At 37.3% G+C, this 22,241-nt stretch overlaps 2 protein-coding genes and 1 pseudogene across 5 annotated transcripts in view; 1 reads left to right on the top strand and 2 right to left on the bottom strand.

Moving 5' to 3' along the window:
• Positions 1-22,241, top strand: part of LOC121955228 (protein-glutamine gamma-glutamyltransferase E-like) — a 145,228-nt gene that overhangs the window by 100,621 nt on the left and 22,366 nt on the right. The window lies entirely within an intron of this gene.
• On the bottom strand, positions 1,936-10,561 carry LOC121955229 (hydroperoxide isomerase ALOXE3-like). 4 transcript variants are annotated; one of them, XM_042503086.1, is made up of 15 exons: positions 10,404-10,561; positions 10,022-10,184; positions 8,206-8,410; positions 7,959-8,040; positions 7,713-7,835; positions 7,469-7,572; positions 7,138-7,310; positions 6,349-6,492; positions 5,991-6,194; positions 5,563-5,649; positions 5,248-5,414; positions 4,911-5,032; positions 4,659-4,759; positions 3,699-3,869; positions 1,936-3,576 (listed from the first exon to the last, which is right to left on the bottom strand). In XM_042503086.1, exons 2-15 carry the CDS (start codon positions 10,166-10,168, stop codon positions 3,397-3,399), a joined length of 2,010 nt encoding a protein of 669 aa, XP_042359020.1. In that variant the 5' UTR covers positions 10,169-10,184; positions 10,404-10,561; the 3' UTR covers positions 1,936-3,396. The 4 variants fall into 4 exon arrangements, with proteins under 4 accessions (XP_042359020.1, XP_042359019.1, XP_042359017.1 ...); XM_042503085.1 differs by having other exon boundaries at positions 10,398-10,560; XM_042503083.1 differs by having other exon boundaries at positions 10,022-10,188; positions 10,404-10,560.
• LOC121955230 lies at positions 11,604-19,919 on the bottom strand (annotated as a pseudogene).

Below are 22,241 nucleotides of genomic sequence, written 5' to 3'. Positions count from 1 at the left end.
TAAGGGCTAAAAGCCCAAAAAATAATCTTTAAATAAAAAAAAAGAACAGGATGAGAGTAACATTTCAGTCTTAACAGCACACTATTTACCTTGGGAAAGCACACCTCCAGGGTATGTGAACAGTGCAAACAGACAGAGTACAGTATGTACTTGTGTCATGACAAAGGTATTGGGCAGAAAGTGAAGTGATGCTAACTGATGTCGGGATCACTGAAACTCCACAGATGAATATTTGTTCATTTAAACTCAACTCTTATAGCAAAATGTAAACAGGCATGTCATGTAACCCCAGCCTACTCAAAATGGCAACAGAGATCTTTTTTTCTTCAAAGAACTAGATGTGTAAATCACCATTTTCATCGCAATATGATATTACATCGATTCTTTGGCCACCGATATGAATTTTGCCACAAGATGATTTCGATTCAGTTTTGGGGCCTTCGATGGAGATGATACCATTTGCCCATTTAAAACAATTTGCAACAGAAGAAGCTCCACTTTTTCCTCTTTTCCTTTTGGCCATAAAAAATAAAAACATAAATCTCTAATAAAACATAAATAATGTTAATAATTGTAATCAGTTAAGTGTGGTTAACTTTACTTTAAAATTACTCCAAGAGACACATAAAACAGCATGATATAAGTTAGCCTTCAGGGCTTTTTTTTTTTTTTTTTTTACCTTTCTCGAAGAAATGTCTCCATTTTAACCCAGACCATTATCTGTTTCCTTTAACTTCAGGGCCATCTGGCTTAAAGTCCTGAATGAAAATTTCCGCAACAGCCTTCAAAAATGGATCAACAAAAACATAATTTGATAAAAGTATAAAATTCGGCTCAATAATAATTGTCAAGGTTCACAGATGAAACAGTTGTTTTGTGCACGTCACCCATTATTAGCTTAAGCAATTTTACAATGCATAAATTAGCCTAGGGGCTGGTGGATTTTTCCTCTGCTCATAGCTTAACAGTGTACATGTATTATTTATACTCTTTATACTCACTGTTGACAAAGCCACTGCGTCTCCTGACAGAACAGCACGGGTTGTTATCTGCCCGTCCCTGTTTGACAGTGACACAGAATTTCAAAATAAAGGAATATCCAAAAGAGGATGATAGCAATTGATGTTTTCACTTTGAATTGAACAAATTGTATTGGTGATCACTGAATTGATATATCGATCCGGATCTATTGATTATTACATCCCCCACCAACAACAGCATCAATGAATTTAGACGTCAAAAACAATTCTCCATATTTTGCTCAGAACAGCAGAGAAGTCTCTTCTCTTTGCTACCTGGATGGCTCTCTGACCACCACTGTTGCTTCCAGCAGACAAACTAGACTTTTCCTGTCATTACAGAGGATTTGATGGTCTGCCTGTCACAACACTTCTAACCAAGAGAGTATTAAGTTTAGAGTTAACATCTACAATTTGTCTGGAAGCTAACTTTACAAGAAAAAAGGCGCAACAAAGCCGAATTACCGCCCACCTGCTAACTCTTTAAAAGGTTGACAGAGAACAGAGCAATTGGCTTCATCTAATCTAAAATGGTAATTATGCAGACTGGGAAGAATGGTGGATTCATTTGTTGAATTGTTGCAAATTTCCAGACTTAAGTAAGTTGAATATGTGTACCACAATTTAAAAATTAATGCTGCTACTATGACTACTACTACTTATATTAAAAACATAATAGTTATGTGACAACAATGACTATGAAGAATACAAATGATGATGGAATTAAATGGGCATTTTATATTTACCATGTTATCATTACAAATTGCAGGAGTGAATAAAATGAAAGTTGCATCTGGAGTTTCTCAAGTATACAAAAACATACTGGAGATTTATTATAATATTGCAATTTAAAGAACTACATATGCTTTTGATATAAACTTACCAACCATTAAAAATGAAGCTCAGTAACTGGGAATTTTTTTACATGCTGCTTTTATTGTAAAGACATAAGGCAGGACAAACATTATACAGCTCTTTACTAAGCCAAACCTTAAGATATAATAGACAGTGCATATTTGTGCATATTATCCCAATATAAGTCTTAAGTAAAGAATCCCACAGTTTATAAAACCAACACAGATTTCATACCGCTAGATAAAGTAGTCGGGTGTGAACAGGCAGATAGCAGACTGATGAGAGGTGCAGAGACGGTGAATATGGGGCGGAGCGTGTGGGTAACTGGAAACATATTCAGACTGGTACATGAATGTACTATATGTACTTTGAATGATGTTTTAGGTTGTTTTCTCATATTGTATGGTTTTGTATTGGGAAGCACTTTGTTGCGCTGGTTTAGAAAGTGTTATTAATATTATATGGGATCTGAACACACACATCCAAAAAGAAGAAGAAAACACAGAGAAGATAACAGAAGGACAGCATACCATGTGCTTGAGGTGTGGGTGTGGAAAGCAAAGGGGCCAAGAAAGGGGGTAGGAAGTAGGGAGGAGAGTCACACCCGACACCTTATACCCCTACCGTACAAAACTTAACAGGTGTCAATTTGAGATCACAATGAAGGCTCAGTTTGAAGTTGGGTGTGGTCCAAGCAAGGGTAAAATAGGGAAAGGGTCATTAGAACCCTCACTTTCAGGTTGCAGGATCAATACAGAATGGATGAGAATAGATTATAAAAAAATAGAATAGAACATATCTTTACTGTCCACCAGGGTTGAAATTTGTGTTTGGGTCACCAAAAACAGGAGACAACATGTTAAAAAGTTATTAAAACAGACTTATAGACAAGGTCTTTAGAAACACTTCACACATTTAATTGGTTCATTTTAGTATCTGTGGATCAAAACTCAAAATAATTTTGTTTGGTTCAGAAGTTATGATAGCTGTATCGTGGCTGGAATGATGCCATCACAAGATTGTGATCCATTTTGTGACTGTGAGATATGTTTTACCATAACAACTTAGTGACTTCAACAGAATATTAGCATTAACACCATTTTCCATTTTCCAACATAAGTTTTGTTTCCAAGTACTACACTCACTTGATACCCAGCATTTACAAAAAAGTGCAGTTTAATTCCATTTGTTTTAAAAAATGCCATTGTTATAACCCTGTCACAAGTTGGCTTGTTTACTTCCATTGTATTTACATGTTTGTTTTTTTTAGGTTTTTTTTGGTATGTGATTCAATGATACAACAACATATTAACATTCTTATCATACCGCAGGCTCACTCATTGTGACACAACTACAATTAAGTCTTCTTGTCCCAGCATGCAACCCTTTTCTAACTGTCTCTTACGCCTTACTTATTGTATGTACTAAATACAAAGTATAAAGCTCTTCCCAACATGTAAGACAGGTGTTGAGAAATACATGGATACAATCATCCCATGCAGAAAGCCTCCCTGAGACTTTCTTAAATAGTTACACTGTTTTCTATCTGGGCAGGGTTCAGGTATATGTAGGGTACCTCAAGCTGTGAGTTTCTTGCTGTGATTGCGTCACTGAGTGTGGACAGCTCTGTTTGAAATGTCTTAATGATCTCCTTAATGGCAGGCTCATCGAATCGTTCCTCTGGGTATGTTCCCATGTAAACCTGCCAAAATAACAAAAGGAAACAGTAAATTAGGTTGACACGGTATTTTGTTTGGTAGAGTTTTTCAAAACACATTAAAATGTAGATGTGTGAAGTGATTTTGTTATTGTCACCAAACTTACCATGTCCATGTACTTGTTTGAAAATATCCACGACATTGCAACAAATTTCACTGTCTCGTCAACATTTGGGAGGGTCTCCAAAATTGTCTTCATTCTTGACTGCCCCTTAGTGGTTGGAGGGGAATTGTGCAGCAGGAGTATGCCATTGGGCGCAAAGGCGTGGTAGTCGTACTAAATTATGACAGAAGTTTCGGGATGTATTAATATCAATTTTGTAATTAGTAGTAATAGTTATAGTAAAGTCCCCCTTCACTCAAAAATGTGTTATGCTAATTGTTACTGAATTTTTATGTTCTAATCATACACCATATAGACAAAAGTATAGGGCCACACCTCTTAATCATTGCGTTCAGGTGTTTCATTCGGTCCCATTGCCACAGGTGTATAAAATCAAGCACCTAGCCTTGCAGTCTGCCTTTACAAACATTTGTGAAAGAATGGGTCGTTCTAAAGAGCTCACTGAATTCGATTTTCTGGGGTTGGCTCCTGTAGGTGTAATGTGTAGGTGTAGTTTGTCCATGCTCTCTAAAACGACACATAGAAGTATGGATAAACCCGTAACCCTTGTTAAAGTAAGGGGATCTCTGTCTTCATTGTCATAATAATAATCACGTGGAATGATTGCAGTCATACTTATGGGGAAACTAACATCTGATGTTGTTCTTCTTTATGGACCTAGTCTAGAAGAGATCTTACTTTCTTCTGATATTGTCTTTTTTGTCATGGTCCTGGCTTTGAAGAAAAACCAGTGTATATAATTGGGTCTAATATTAACTGTTACATAACATAGAAGGTAAAACTGTAAAAAATAAAATAAACTCATTCTCCTGGTTTAAAACTCAGCTGATGCCCCAATAAAAGGAAATAATAATGACAGAATACATTCTAGATCCGCTGCTTTTTCCATGCATTTGAAGGGTTTAATCAGTTTTCTGTTTTCTTAACTATTTATGGTCTTACCTGTCCATGGTGCACCGCAGCATGCTGAGCCGTCACTGTAAAGATCACCATGGTGATGAACTTGATCACTTCCTCGATCGTATTGAAACCTGTTGGAATCCCTGGTGGTAGCACAGTCATTTTCAGTTAGTTATTGGCAATCACTATCTGCACTGAAAAATTGTAATTATTATTGTATGGGCTACTTTAGTTTTAGTTATCATATGTACGGTTAGGTTGTTTACAGATGATTTCAGAACATGTCTGACATACCTGTGGCTTTGTTTCCTAAGAAGCCATGTGTGAATATCTCATTGATCCATTCCTGTAGCTCAGTGTCTTTACACACCTCACTGTCTGAGGGATAATAGTGCTCCACTACTGCCTTCACGAAGCTGATGCACATAAAACATATTGAATTTGATTTCTAAAAGATTTCAGGAATTTTCAGCTTGTTTGTATAGAGATGGCTTGAAAAGAGAACCACAAAAGGCAGGAAAGAGAGGGGTAGACGCACTCTGAAGTGTGAGTTAATAAGGGTGAATGTAAGAAAGCTGATTCTTGTAAAATAATTTGATATGTACAGTTTCAATATTTGTTGAAAGCTAACCCGTTGATGATGTTCCACAGCTTCAGGCCGTCATCTCTGTAGTAGAAGTTTGGTATGGACTCCAGTCCTCGTGCAGTGATGTTGTCTGGCAGACAGAGGGAGCTGTAGGTCGTTTCAGGGAGAGCCCTTCTCATGAGCTCTGACAGTCCATGGTATCCAATGGTAGTCTATTAAGTCAATAATATTATCAGACACATCTCTTGAACTTAAAAAAAGTATTTAAAAATGTCAAAAGCTAAAACTTAGTTTTTGCAATGGTGCAATAAACTTGGAATAGTCTGAGTATTCAGAAATGTTTATTTAAAAGAGCCATACAGTACTCAAAATCCCATCCGGTGAATAAACATTTTTGCGGGCTGTAGTGTTAGCGTAGATTGTGTACCGGAAATGTGGAAACAGAAGCTGCAGAAGAGAACAAAGAGAACAAAAGTCAAAATAAGACACTTATTTGAGGAAACAACAGGCAACAAATCCAAGGTGTACCAGTCACCAAGGGAGGAAGCCTTAAGCAAACCACACTGGCAGCAGGTTTCCTTGGAGTGCTTCTGTATTTCTAAAAGTGCAAATGGCATACAATGGGGGAAAAATGTTACATTGAACCTGCTGTCAACTCTCTAATAAAGACATAAAATACCCAAAGAAGAACCTGAAAAATGAGTCAATAAGCAATCAAATCAACAGTTCAGGACAAAGCAATAGAAATAAAGTACCCCAGTACTTTTATTTCTACTGTGTAACTTTACCTTGTAGAGGGGATGAATCTCAGAGAAGCTGCGGAGAGCGGCAACATTATAGGCCTCTGCCAGAAAGTGAGGGTTCATGAGGTGGTGGACTGAAGCTTGAACAAGAAGATCTGCATTTTTAATAAACATCTTTGCCAGCAGCCAGTCAGCCTCTGGGTCACTGGGCAGAAAGATGGGATTCTGCTCCGAAGGTTGTTGATGCAACTGGAATGTGGTAAAATGTATGTTTAAACAAGTGCAACAGGAATTCTGAAAACATTCTAATGTACTGTGGAATTTTGTATGATTATGTGACCAGCAATTAATGGATTTAAGCTTATAAAGAATGAATACTGTCACTGATTTGCTCTGTTAGTACCTGTATTGCAATTGGCATCAGTTTGTTTTGCAGGTTCATGTAGAACAAACAGAGACCAGCAGTCACATGCAGAGGTTCATCATTGTTGTCTCTGGGGGGTATCCCATCTATCTGCTTGTAGTCACAGAGGAATATGTTGCCTTTCTGTATCGAAATAAAAGATAAAAGAAAAATATTTAAGACACACGAGGTGTCACAGTTTTGTAATTAATCGAGGTAATAATAGTTAGGGACTTTCCACTTTGATTTAAATGTGCTTGTTAAACGTATACATCACCCGAAGCAAAGATTATGACTCATCTAAAGTCTATGCAAAGTGATAATTAAGATGTGTTTTGAGTTTGTCACATTACAGGAAGATGTGTTATTAAACACCTGACCAAATTTGAATGACCAAAAAAAGAGGTCTCAAAATCATGACAAAATGCACAGTATTCTCTGATCTGAAGTGCTGGGGGCGTATCCGCTGGAGGGGCGGAGGCAACGCCCAATCACGGGACTATGCTAATGATGCTTCTCATTTTTATACTGCTACACTGTCAGGGGCAGGGTTATGCTGAGTGTAACTCCATTGCATCATTGAGCTATGTTTTGAGGCCTGCCGAAAAAATCTTGAAACAGGAAAATGGTGAAAAAACAGTCAACTGTCAAATTCCACAATTCAGTGCTATATAATAAAGGGTGTTCTTAACATGTTTTCAACAATCAGTTTCCAACATTTAGAATGTGTTTTGAAACAAACATCTGAATTCACTTGACACAGACTTAAAAGCCACTCGTCTTTCTTACCTCCATTTCCTTCTGCAGAGAGCTTCCCTCTGCCAGGAATGGCTTCACCATCTCCTCTGTGACTGGAAAGTTTGGGGGAAGCTCTGAGCAGCGCTTGATCATATTGGGGTTAATTGCGTTCAGAAACTGGTATCCATAAAAGTCGTCCTCCTTCCAGTGCTCAGAGACATACTCTTGAAGAATAGCAGTTATAAAAATAGAATATTTAAAATGTTTTTCTTCCACTAGGTTTTAAGTACAACAAGATTATCATGGCCTTTAACTAAAAATATCTTTGATGTTGTTTTTTTCCCCTGAAAGACTTTTTATATAAAGCAAATCAAAAATCTACCTGACATTGTTGTCTTTTTGCACCAGAAGATTTTTTTCATGTCTTCAATTCTTTCCCATTTTTCAGTAGATCCAATCATCCCCTTAAGCTTGAGTTCCAAACCACTGAAGTAAGAAAGAATAGGAAAAAAATAAGGGAAAACACAATACAGTATTGAAGTACTTGCTGATATTAATGCTTCAAATTTACTTTTCGCCTCAGACATTAGAGTATGGCTTCATCATGCAATTCTGTGTGGACCCACATGATGGTTTTTGTATTATACACTTCAGTTGCTTTGGATTTAGAGTAGCGGATTTCAGCTGAGAGCTGAGAGACATCATCCAAATGGTTGATGTGGGGCTGCCCTTCACCCATAACTTTCCATCTACAAAAACAAAGTTACCAAGAAGTTGTTAGACAAGAAGTTGTTAGACATTTATGCACATACACTTCTGAGACCATAAATTTGTCTCTGTGTATATGCTGTACTGCAAGCATGAAAACTTACTGGTACAAGCTCTTTTTTTTTATCAGCTCGTTTTTCCGGTGCTCAATCAGCAGGGAATGTACCTCCTCAAAATCCTTCATGGCTGAGGTGAGAAAACAACTCATTTGTTAAGTTTTATATGACATAACAGAATAAAAAAAAAAACAAAAGAAAACAAAAAATGTATGAAAAGATGAGATATTCATGATCCTAATATTAATGATTTCAGTATTTCAAATTTCAGTAATATGGGGAATTTGAGTCAGACCTCTCCCTCCTCTCAGCTCCACCAGTTCTCCCCTGGAGATCCATCTGTAACAGGGGAAAAGAATGGCTTCTCCTTCTGGAGTCGTCACCACAACTTTAGAGAAAAACCATTCATCTTCTGGGAGACACAAAAATGGATCTTTCTCCATTTTCACCAGCAGAAGTTTCCCCAGAGACAAATTGGTTTTCATGGTGTAGGTCCCTGTCTTGGAAAAAAATCTCACTATAAATATAAAGAAATATGGTAGGGCTGTACCAAATAATTTGAAGCATCATTCATAATATTTACATTCAAATTCTAAATCATCATTTGAACCTTTGCAGTTTTTTTTGTTTTAATGTCTGTTTATTTCATTTAAATCTGTGTTTCTGCACAGTTGTATATAAAGGTTAGACTGCAATAGTATTATTCATATTATACTATTTGTAGAATTAGAGGTTTCGGTGCAATAAATAGCATCAAGTACTCAATTCCGTATAAAATAAATCCTGCTGCACGTGGTCAAGTCCAAAAGTCAACATTTTTTGAGAAAAGATTGATGTAACAATACGCAGCATGCCATCAGAACTGCCAAACTAAGCAGTGCTCATCAAATATTTATCAAGACTCTCTAACTTCATTTGCAATTTTCTGGCCTCAAATGTTTTCAGAAACACATTTGAGTGGACTGTATAGCTGTATTAACTCCAAATCCAGTAATTTAATGAAGGTGTGAAAATTTGTAAATGAATCACTAAAAGTACAGTTGAATTGTGTCCATGGGAGCAGTCCAGAAGAGGGCAATGAAAAATTGGAGTCCTCAAGGTAAAACGGGAAGATTGGCAAGTATGCGTGCACAGGTTGTTTTGTACTATATTGTGTTGGAATTTTCTCTAGCATGTAGTTTTAGAAATGGTGTAATGAGTGCTCTAGCCTTCTGCTCAATGTCATGTGGTTTGAACTACTTTTTCTGAGTAGCTTCAATTAGCCGTACTGGATTTTTCCTTTGGTAAACTTGACTGTTGTTCAACTTCTTAGGGTGGAGTAATTGGTGGCTTGCAAAGTTGCGTCCTCAGCACTGAGTCAAATTGTAAATAAGCTGCTGTTGATATTGTGGGAAACATTAAAAAGTTTGCCATTTTGGTATCCTCAGTGTTATGTCATTACCCTCCTAAGTGTAGGCGTAACTCATAACCCTTGGCTACTCTATGTATGTAAGCTCTTTGCAGTTACTGTCCCCAGTTGCAGAAATGAGGGCTGACGAACTCTACACAGCACAATAAGAGCCTCATTTTAAGCCTGTGAGATGAACAGAGAGTGACCTGGTGTTTTTGCAATAGCAGGGCCATCAATAATTCCACTAAGAAACACTAGAAGTTATTTTCACTTTAAAAGTTTTATGTAACTGAAGCCCCGTAAAGATTAAGTTCTGTTAGATTCTCTTCATATGTGCACCTGCCCTTTCATTTTGGTTACAGTTACACAATCTGTGTAAGAGTTATGGTGGTTAATGTCAGACAGGCTACACACTGAAGAAGAATTTCACTACTCATCAAATTAGTTTGGCTTACTGAACAGACTCACACAGTTTGTTTCTGTGCTTTACAGCCTTTAATTTTTAACGACGTGATGTGCTCTCATAATTTTCATATGATTGATTCTTAGTTAAGGGAAGTAAATTTTTAAAAAAAAAAGCTACATGAGATGTAGTCCAATTACTCACTAAATAAAGACAAACACTAAAATATATGCACAAACAGAAGTCATTACATTGCCCTTGTACATTGTGTAATTTAAGAATCATTACATGAGCAGTGTTTCACTGAATTTAACTTACTGTCCCAGTTGAAAAGTCAAAGACGTACGTGCCCAACTTAGTTCTCTCACTCTGCCCCTCAGTTCCAAATAAGGTGACATATATATGGTCCCATGTTCCTGCATATTGCATGTCACCTGTTGTCACCTCTAGCTTGTACTCAGCCATGGTCTCTCAGTGGAAACTGTCTGAAAAAGAAACAAATTAAATCTCTAAATTGTGTAATTTTGTCATTTTGTTTTCACACTTGCAAATAGTTTACTAAAAGGTTTGATTTTTTTCTGCACTCAAAATATTCAACAATCATCCAAAAGTATTAACTTGCATGCATTATTACATGTACAGTGTTTTTATTATCAGCTGTTATACCATGAGTAAAGATGAATAAAGCTCATACCTGCACCTTCAGATAGAGGCAGTTTTTACCACCTGTTTGCCGTGTAGCTGCAGGTTCAGGTTTTCCCTCTCTGTAGTCTGTGTCCTTGCTTTCTTTCTCTCCGCCAAACAAGGTTGTGTTCCTGTTTTTTCATGTCTCTACATTAAGCTTTAGTGGGTGTGGGGCAGGATACTATTTCTTCCAATGTGCTTTGATAAGGAAGATGAGGCTGAAGTTGAAACAAGGAGGAGCACAAGTTGTACTCAATCATCCATTTTGGTCTTGGGCCCAAAGCCAACCTTAAGTCAGACAAACGCAGTTTAGTGAGCATTAATTCCGTAATGTGAATCAGTGTACTGACGTGCAATGAAATACAGGTGATAGACTGTCAGGAATGTTGAGTGCATGGCCATGAGTGAAGGATCCAAATGCATACAGTTAGACAGAAAGGAAGGATTGTGGGATTTATTCACAAAAATGAAAAAAATCAGTGGTATGGGAAGCATGTCTGAACCATACTGAGGGTATGTGGGAAACAGGAACTTAAATACTGAAACACTCCACAAGTGTGGAGCAATCATTACACAATCTCTAAACTGTGTATTGAATGCTCCAACGGTTGTCTTGCATGCATTATTACATGTATAGTGTTCTGATCATCAACTGTCATATAATGAGGAAAGAGAAGTAAAGTGTACAGAGTGTCTTGTTTTCTTTCACCGTTCTGACATTTAAGTTCAAGTAGGGACTCATACTCAACGTGTTACCTGTTCATTGTAAGGAACTTGTTTTATGATGAACAAGCACCCCAGGGTCAGGAGAGTACAGATAATTCGAATATATATTCAACAACCATCAAAAAGGGTGTTAACACTTAACTTCTGGTCTAGTATTATCTCGGTATGCATGATTGCATGTACAGGTTTCTGATCATCAACTGTCATATAATGAGGAAAGAGAAGTAAAGTGTACAGTGTGCCAACATCAACAACTTTTAATTATATCCAAATGCTGCACACTAGACATTGCTACTCTGTCATTATATGTTGTGAAGACCTTAGACTACACACAAAGATCATGCAATATGTGTTCAGCTTCATCATCTTATTGTGTATACTGTAATTGGAGTATCCTAATATTAAAAGATGTGTATAGCGTAGACCACTATAATTACTGGTTCTACACACAGAGATGTGGACTCACATGAAGTACTCAGAGGCAGAGCAGTTGAAAGCAATGAATTGTTTACTTGGTAAGAATAAATCAGGTTCACACTGGACACACTACTTTAAATGTTCCACAGCATATTAGTGTTCTTAACACCCTTTCCCCTAATTTTAGTTTTGTTTCCCAGTATCCCGTAGTATTTACAAAAACAAGAATCATTTATCTCCCCTGAACTCTAAAATTTCCAATTGTTGCACCCTTGCTCCCAATGGTTATAATCGTACTTGTTTTCTTTCCCTGTACTGACATTTAAGTGCAAGTAGGGACTTGTACATTTTAAATATAACTTATTCTGACAACATGTTAACTGCTTATTGTGAGAAACCGGTTCTTGACGAACAAGAACATGAGGGGGAGGAGAGTACAGATGATTTGAAAAAGGTGCTGTTCTTGTTCCACTGACTACACTACTTGCTGCTAGCTGCTGCTGGGTGTTTTGACAGTTATCTCCATTTTCTCTATAAGAGTGACTGACACAGTCAGTCATGCTTGCTCTTATTCTGTTGCTCACACTGGGACAAGGTGGATGTTCTAGAAGTAGTGTTTTCACGAAAACGTTTTTATTTCTCTCGCTTAGGTTGTGTTGACTTTTATGTCTGTAATAAGTGTGCAACACACACAAAATAACATCATGGTCTAACATTCTTGAACTGCAAAGAAAGCAGATGAAGTTCATACTAGTGAAGCTTGCCGTGCAAAAGTACATCGGCTAATTACCATATTAATATTATATATTATATTATATTACCATATCAAAAAGAAAAGAACTTGAATACACAGCATATATCAGACTTACATACAACCCAGCATGCAATACAGGTGTTTAAAAGGAACTGACCATGTTGACTTATGCAGAAAGATAAAGAATGGCTTCCTCAGACTCAGTTAAATAGTTATACTGTTCTCTATCTCAGCAGGGTTCAGATATGTGTAAGGTAGGTCAAGCTGTGAGTTTCTTGTTCTGATTGCTTCACCAAGGCAGGACAGCTCTGCTTGAAATTTCTTGATCATCTCCTTAATGGCAGGCTCATCGAATCGTTCCTCTGGGTATGTTCCCATGGGAACCTGCCAAAATGACAAACAGAAAGAGTGAATCAGATTGACACAGTCTTTTGTTTGGTAGAATTTTTTAAAGAACTTTCAAAATGTGGCTGGATTATAATGACTTTGTTCATCGTCACCAAACTTGCCATGTCAGTGTAGGTGCTTGTAAGGGTCCATGCCATTGCTGCAAACTTCACTGTCTCGTCAACATTTGGGAGTGACTCCAAAATTGTCGTCATGCTCGACTGCCCCTTAGTGGTTGGAGGGGGTTTGTGCAGCAGAAGTGAGCCATTGGGCACCCAGAAGTAGTAGTCAAACTAAAATATGAAATAAGTTTCAGTATATACTCTTTATTTTTGTAACTCTTAAAGTCCTCTTCACACACAAAAAAGTCTTTTGCTTATTGTTCCTTTGCTTCGACATTTGCCCTTGACTCCGGAAAGCAGGGATTGACACCACAAACCTTTTGCAAACTCATCCTAAATCGACACTTACACACACGTACATATGACCATGATTTTGTGACTTCAGCTATTAGGTAGAAATCGTGGTGAAATATGTCTGATGTTCAATAGATGGTCAGTAAGGAAGACATTAATTGAAGTTTTCCCCAGAAGAACCACACAAGTCCTGGAAATTACATATCAATTCATGATTTTTGCCCATGCTCCCGAAACAGACATTAAAGTCTGAGCATTAATCAGCATTAAAATGTTAAATTTAGTTAAGGTATACGGGATCATTGATCATTGTGCTTAAAGTTCTGGAACAATAATGGTCATGCTTTAAAAAGATGAGTTTCAAATGGGAAAAGAAACAACTGATGCTGTCATTCTTTGGTTTGAAAAACATTTGTGATGCTGGAAATGCTTTAGCAGAGTCAGTAGTGGAGGAAGTATTCAGATCATTTACTTACATGGTACTAGTAAAAGTCCTGCACTGATCACTTAGGTAAAAGTAAAATAAGGAAAATGCATTTACGTGAAAGGACTTAATGCAGAATAATTTAAGTAATAAGAACACAAAGCACCAAGTCCTCATATTGAAGATGCTGGAATCATGCAATGTTTTTGCATGAAAAATAATTGAACAATCATCAAAATATTTGTCAATTATTTTTCTAATCAGTGGACCAATCATTCCAACTGTGCTCATATATTTTTATGTGGCTTCGGTGCAAAATGGTAGTGGAGTAAAAGGCACAACATTTCCTTTTGAAATGTACTTGAGTAGAAGTAGAAAGTTGCATGAGATTAAGATACTCAAGTAAAGCAGATGTACCTGATATTTGTACATGAATACAGTATTTGAGTAAATTGACTTAAGCAGAGGTATGTACAGTAACTGAAATTGCAGTAATTGTGATCAATAAACTAAGTATAGTTGTTTTTCTTTTTAAGTTGATTAATTTATTAATCCAGTCATTATAATTAATCTAAAATATAATAATCTAAATCTTAATATGTTATATTCATGCTTTTTTTATGTTCCTCAAATTTAAAACTTATATTTCTTCACATTTAGCAAACAATATGGACAGTGAAAACAAGATGTTGTAGGAGCAAAAATAAAGCCTACCTACAGAAATACAAATTGTGGATACGAACAAAAATAACAGAAAATTTGAGGATATCGCTTCTTGCATGAGGTACATTATCACATTAAAAGGAATGTAAAACTAGGTAAGAAATGATATCTGTCTTATGGTTTAAAATTCAGCAAATGCTCTACTGAAGAGAAAATAACAATAAAGCACATCCCAGATCTGCTCTTTGTTGCATACATTTGAAGTGTTTGATTAGTTATTAAGTTTGTTTAAACAAGAACTTTACTATTTTTCTGATTATTTATGGTCTCACCTGCCCGTTGTGTAGTGCAGCATGTTGAGCTGTCACTGTGAAGATCACCATGGTGATGAACTTGATCACTTCTTTGACCGTATGAAAGCATGCTGGAAACCCTGTTGGCAGCACAATCCTGATCAGTTAATTATTCACAGTATACTGTATATCAATATATAAAAGTGTGTGTGTGTGTGTGTGTGTGTGTGTGTGTGTGTGTGTGTTTACAGATGATTTCAGAACATGTGTGACATACCTGAGGCTTTATTTCCAAAGAAGCCATGCAGAAATATTTCACTGATCCATTCCTGCAGCTCGGTGTCTTTACACACCTCATTGTCTGAGGGATAATAATACTCCACTACTGCCTTCACAAAGCTGGTGCACATAAAACAATTTTAAATAGTTACACTTGTATGTACAAAAAAATAAAGGACAGCAAGATTCATGCTGATGCTCGTCAAAAAATCAGTATGCACAGTTGTAATTTTGTTGAAAGGTAACCTGTTGATGATGTTCCACAGCTTCAGGCCGTCATCTCTGTAGTAGAAGTTTGGTATGGACTCGACTCCTCGTGCAGTGATGTTCTCTGGCAGACAGAGGGAGCTGTAGGTCGTGTCAGAGTGAGCCCTTCTCATGAGCTCGATCAGTCCATCATACCCAAGCGTAGTCTGTCGAGTTCATGATACACAAATCTTAATCATCAGAGACATTTTTTTACATATAAATGTATGCACATTGTAACGCCGTCCCCCCAAAAATCTAATCTATCTTAAAACAAAGTTATGCAAGAATTCATAAAATTGGAATCTGAATATTCAGAAATGTATTTTAAAGAGCCATACCAAACGCAAAATCCCCTTTGGTCCTAAAAGACTGTTGCGGGCTGCATTGTTTATGAAGAGAGTGTACCGAAAATGTGGAAACAGCAGCTGTGCAGACAGAGGGATAGATATTTGAAGCCAAAGTGTGACACTTATTTGAGCAAACAACTGGCAGCACATTCTGGGTGTGTTGATCACCAAAAAGGAAGCCAAAAGCAAACAACACTGACAACATGTTTTTAAGACCTTTTTTTTCCCTCCAAGTATAAGCCCTGATGGATACAAAGTCCCTGATATCACTTTGAAAGCTAACCACTAATTGCAATACAAATATTTTCTAATATGTATTTATCCATTAATTTGTTGTGCATTATTTAAGGTAAAAGATTTCTGTGAAAAAAATCAATCATTAAAAACTCAGATCATCAGTTCGGATCACAGAAATAGAAGAAAGTAGAGCAGCATCATGATGTGATCTCTACTGTGTAATGTTACCTTGTAGAGGGGATGAATCACAGAGAAGCTGCGAAGAGCGGCAACAGCACAGACCTCAGCCAGAAAGTGAGTGTTCATGAGGTGTTGGACTGTTTGGTGTTCCATCAAATCTGCATTTTTAATAAACATCTTTGCCAGCAGCCAGTCAGTCTCTGGGTCACTGGGCAGAAAGATGGGATTCTGCTCCGAAGGTTGTTGATGCAACTGGAATGTGGTTACATAAGATTTTATTTTAGTATGTTAAACTAGTGCAACAGGACTTCTGCAAACATACTTAAATACTGTAGAGTGCTACATGATTATGTGACAAGACTAGTGAAGTTTATAACATAAAAATACTGTCATAGGTTTGCTCTGTGATCACCTGTATTGCAATTGGCATGAATTTGTTTTCTGGGTTCACGTAGAGCAAACAGAGACCAGCAGTCACGTGCAGAGGTTCACCATTTTTGACTCTGGGTGGTATTCCATCCATCCTCTTTTGGTCATAGAGGAATATGTTGCCTTTCTGTGTGGTAAGGAAAGACAGAAGATGTGTTACTTAAAGAGGTATCACATAATTTTGATAAATCGATTGATTCCACTGTGATGTATGTACACTCTTTAAACACAGTGGTTTCAAAGCAAAGATTATGACTCATTTAAAGCCACTCGTCTTTCTTACCTCCATTTCCTTCTGCAGAGAGCTTCCCTCTGTCAGGAACGGCTTCACCATCTCATCTGTGACTGGAAAAGTTTGGGGGAAGCTCTGAGCAGCGCTTGATCATATTGGGGTTGACTCCATTCAGAAACTGGTATCCATAAAAGTCGTCCTCCTTCCAGTGCTCAGAAACATACTCTGGAAGAACAGCAGTTGACAAATATAATTTCTAAAATGTTTTTCTTTCTTTGAGTTTGAAGTTCAACATGATGATCATGGGCATTTAACTAAAAACATGACTGCTGGTTTGTTCCTGAGACATTTTTAACTGTATAGAAAAACAAATAATTTTACCTAACAGGAAAAACATCTGTATCTTATGCAGCTAGGACAATGACGTTGGTTTGGTGGTTTATGCTTCAGACCTAGAAAATGGGGAAAAACATTTACCTGACATTGTTGTCTTTTTGTACCAGAAGATTTTTTTCATGTCTTCAGTGCTTTCCCATTTTTCAGAAGATCCAAGCAGCCCCTTAAGCTTGAGTTCAATGCCACTAAAATAAAAAGGGTTCAGCGAAAAAGAAAATACAATCCAGAAGTAAGCAAGATACTGATAATAATAACTTCAAATTCAACTTTTTGCTCAAAACACAGAGAATAATATGACTTTAATGGAATCTGTTTCTGTCCATCATATATGTTTGTAGACCCACGTTATCATTTTCGTTTGATCTATTTCAGTTATTTTGGACATAGAGAAACGTATGTCAGCTGGCAGCTTTAAAGGATCATCAAAGTGGTTGACTTGGGGTAGTCCTGCAGCCAAACTCTTCCATCTAAAAAAAATAAAATAAATAACAAAGTTACAAAAAAGCAGTTAGACATATCTCCAGATAAACCTTTGAGATACTATAACTGTACCTCTATGTGCGTTCTGTACTGCACACATGAAAACTTACTGGTACAAGCTCTTTTTAAGTGTCAACTCTTTTTTTCGGTGGTCAATCAACAGGGGATGGTCCTCCTCAAAATTCTTCATAGCTGGGGTGTGAAAACAACACTGAGAATGAGAATTTTAAAATGATAAAACTAACAGAAATTCCCCAAAAATGTGTCAAAAGAATGATATCCATGTTTTGTGTTTCTATCCATATCAGTTATTTGGGGAATTTGAGTCAGACCTCTCCCTCCTCTCAGCTCCACCAGTTCTCCCCTGGAGATCCATCTGTAACACAGGGGAAAAGAATGGCTTCTCCTTCTGGAGTCGTCACCACGACTTTGGAGAAGTACCATTCATCTTCTGGGAGACACAAAAATGGATCTTTCTCCACCTTAACCAGCAGAAGGTTCCCCAGAGATAAACTGGTTTTCACGGTGTAGGTCCCTGTCTTGGAATACGGATATATAGAAATAAACATATATAGAATACATATACATAAATACATCCACCAAGGCTGGACAAGCTTCTTAAATTATTTTAATAAAAATATAGAAATCTGAATCTACATTAAAATACAAAAAGTATCAGACTGTCATGCCAGGTGGAAATTGAAATGTATTGTATGTATGTACTCAGAACACTGAATTTAAATGTATGTGAGTGTAGTACCATAAGGATGAATTGCTACCATTTTGTGTTGATATTTTCACCAACCATTTAATTTTGAATACAGTCAGTGGTTGCAGCAGGAATTACAGTGGTGAATGTCAAATAGACCACACCTTGAAGATCAAATTGCCAACTTATCAAATTAGTGTGGCTTACTGTTTAAAAACTAAATATAAACTTGAATTCATCCAAATCATTCATATAGTAAAGTAAGGTAAGTGTGGATCAAATTTGCTGTAAGATGAATTTACCAACTCATCAAATAAGTATGGCTTACCGATTTAAATCTAAATCATTTACATAGTAAATCTAGAAAAGTGAATAAAATTTGCTGAAAGATTGTCCAAAAGACTGTGTTTTTTTGCCTTTATGCTTCACAGCCCTTTAATTATGATCTTAAAAGTGAAAAGCTCAGTAAATTTCCACATGATGACGATGATGCCATTTTCTATGTATACTTTCAGTGAAGTTAGGTAAATGTAATTCTCTCTAAATAGTCCCTTGATAAAGACAAACAGTACCCCATCATAAATATATTCACAAATTTACAAACAAATTACATTTTCCCAGGCCTAATTTTAGTATCAATATATAAGTGATGCTTAGCTGCATTTAAAAAAACAACTTACTGTCCCCGTTGAAAAGTCAAAACCATAGTTGTCCAACTCAGTTTCTCTCACTCTGCCCTCCAGTTCCAAATAAGGTGACATATATGTGGTCCCATGTTCCTGCATATTGCTTGTCACCTGTTGTCACCTCTAGCTTGTACTCAGCCATGATCGCTCTGTGGAAACTGTCTAGAAAAGAAGCAAAATATTAACATTATATACTGAATGCCCCAACATTCTGCAAAAACAAACTTGGATTCTTAAATTAGCATTTCTAGACCTATTAGTCCACAGGCATTCAAAATGCTTGTTAGTGCTTAACCTGGTCTAGTATTGCCTTTCAAACATTATAACAAGTACAGGCTTTTGATCATCAACTGTCACACAATGAGTAAAGATGATTAAAGTTCATACCTACCCCTTCAGACAGAGGCAGTTTTTACCATCTCTTTTTCTTACGTATAACTGCAGGTCCCGGTTTTTTCTTTGTGTGGTCTTCCTCTCTTTTTCTTTCTGTAGTGAACCCCTGACTTCAACCTTTTGATACTACTTCCCCCACAGTGCTTTGATGTAAAAGGTGATCTAGGTTGAAACAATGTTGTTTTTCTGGTTTTTAATGTCTATACATTTAGCTGTCATGGGTGTGGGGAAGGATGCTACTCTCCCAACTGTGCTTTGATAAGAAAGGTTATTTAAGTTAAACAAGGAGGAGCACGAGTTTTACTCAAACACCCATTCTGGTCTCAGGCCAAAAATCAGCCGTAAGTCTGACAAACACACTTGAGTGAATATAAATTCTGTTTGGTGAATCAATGTCTTGGTGGGCAATAATATACACAGTGATAAACCTTCAGCAGTGTTGACTGAAGGGCTCAAATGCCTTTAGTTCAGGGAGATGAGAAGAGGGGGATTTATTGATAAAAATGAGAATTATTGGCTCACTGGCTGTTGCTGCTGTCTCAAGAGCTGCTCTACTTCTTGGAAAATAGGAAAATAAGATGTTTATCATTTCACTTTTGAAATTTCATAAAATATTTTTTCACATATATAACACAGGCACATCAAATAAACCTAAATACCAACCAAATAACCTTAAGTGAACATAACCTTGGTGGATGAGAGATTGCAGACAGAGCAGATTTCACTTTCTACTTACTGAACACATTGATAAACTATTGATTTTCTATTGGAAAAGTACTTACGTACAACTGTAGTTGTCAAGTGTTCTTCAAGTTATCTTCTTTTCGTCTGCAACACAGCCTTTCTCTGTTGTTCACTGATTTCACTCTAAAACTATGTGTGTGTGTGGGGGGGGGGGGGGTGGGAGTGGGAGTGTGTGTGTGTGTGTGTGTGTGTGTGTGGTGGGGGTGGGTGTGTGGTTTGTTTCTCTCTCTGTGGCTTATGCGTGCATGTGGAGGAGCAGCCCCAACATGCAGACAGCAGGAGTGAAATGCTGTACCATGATAATAAACAAAACCAAAACTCTAAAAAGTACTGATAAAAGAACCAATAATGTTGGAGCTTATTAATACTTGCTCTTTATTAATTTTGCCCTGGGGCAGTTTAGTACCAGTTTTTGGTACTCATTCCGAGATGGGCCACTCAGAAGTTGCTTCTGGGCCGGATGTGGCCTGCCAATGCCCGCAGGACCCCAGTTGAGTAGACTTGCCTATAATCTGTTCAAAATCTGGACGTCTCCAAAATTTTCTTTATGCCTTACTGCCACTTAGTGGTTGGAGAAGGTTGAACAGCAAGAGCGTACAAATGGGTACTCTTATGAAAGAAGTTTCTGCATGTATTATTACTAATTTTTATGTCCCCAAATGTATTTGCTTATTGCTACTTGTATATGTGCCATTCACTGTGCAGAAAGATGAAAATGGCGCCAGAAAGTTTTTCATCCAAAAGGTTTTCTGGGCTTCTGTGCTCCACATGTGTGATAAGGAAACTTGAAACCTCTTGCACACTCACTGAGAGTGACCCTCTCAGTGTGTCCTGGAATTGTTTTTTTAAAATACTTAAAAGCTGCATGAAGATATGTGGCACATGGTAATGAATTCATAGCAGAGTGTAACTTTTTTATACAGAGAACAAATGTGTACATAAATATGTTTGCACTAGCTATTAAGTTGTTAACATAGGCGAGTGAACACGTAAGACTCGGGGCAAGTACGACTCACCCTCCCCAATTGCTAAACCACTTTATGGAAACTTGCTGAGCTACATGTAAGGAAGATAGAGTTCCTTTCTGTTCCTGTTTTTAACAACACGTTCGAGAAAAGATCTGCCTGTGAAACTTGTGTGAACTTGTTTGAAGTGTAGCTGTTTATAATCAACATGTGGGGGCTTGTTTGTTATGAAGAACGCTTCCAAGCATTAAAGCTGTCACTGACTGAAACGTTTTATGGCTATGCTTTTATTGCATATAGTCTCACTGCATTAGGCAGAAACTGCTCTTTAGTTAGTTAGTAATTGAAATAGCTGGCCGGTTGTGTGGAGTTTGCATGTTCTCCCTGTGCCGGTGTAGGTTTTCTCCAGGTACTCTGGCTTCCTCCCACAGACCTAAGACATGCCTGTTAGTTAACTGACCTTACAATAGTCCTGTACCGCTACACAGACTGGCCAATTATAGCATATTATGGGCCAGCTCCAACAAGGGTCCACCAACTCCAAGGCTCTGCTAGACTCTTATGCAGTAATTTCAGATTGTTTTCATTTTCAGGCTGATTTTATGGATCATGAGCAAAACATTGTGCCCAGGACATATTGTACTAATGATACTTTTTACCCAGAGAGGTTTGAAAAACGACCTGTCCTGGCGACCTGTTCAGATTGTTTGGACCCTGTCGAGAGTGTTCACTGCGTTTTGCTCAATATCAGCTGGGCTCATAGGCTCAATATAGAGATGGTTGACATGTCTCAACTTATGCCCCCTGTACAAAAATGAAACAAAAACATCACAGATACAGCTTCTGACATCCTGAACTGGTCACATTATTTGGAGTCAGAGAGCTGTCATGTTATCCATCTACATATAATCAATTTCTGGGAAACATTTCAGCCCCCCGCGACCCTTAAAAGGGTAAGCGGGTACGGATAGTGATGAACATTGACTTTCAATTTGAGTGGAAGTAAAACAAGCAGCTGTCTAAGTTTTTTGTTGGTGAGGGTCATTACATTTTTTTGCTGTTATTATCAGTGTGCATGATGGTGAATTTCTTTATTTGACTGCTGGTCTATGGTTGATTTACTTGAACTCAGAAAACAAGATGATGCCAGTTATAATCCAGGTATTTTGCTGATGGAGCATATCAGTGACAGCATTCGCATTGCATATGGAAAGTTTTACTAATATTGTGTATTCACAGAGCAGCTAGATTATACACCAGTAGAACAAAGAAACAGGGTAAACTGCTGTGAGAATGTCCCTCTTTTACCATAGATGTATTGCACTTATCTCCCAATAATATGTTATCAGTAGGGAGCATTTAACCTTCACACAGCCATGCATAGGTTCCTTGTAAATCTTGGGCATTGATGTCACATCATGCTGCCTTCAGGTTGTTTAGAGATTCAT

Source organism: Plectropomus leopardus, chromosome 16 (assembly GCF_008729295.1).
Source record: "Plectropomus leopardus isolate mb chromosome 16, YSFRI_Pleo_2.0, whole genome shotgun sequence".
In the NCBI taxonomy this organism is placed as follows: Eukaryota; Metazoa; Chordata; class Actinopteri; order Perciformes; family Serranidae; genus Plectropomus; species Plectropomus leopardus.
This window is presented reverse-complemented; position numbering and strand designations above follow the sequence as displayed.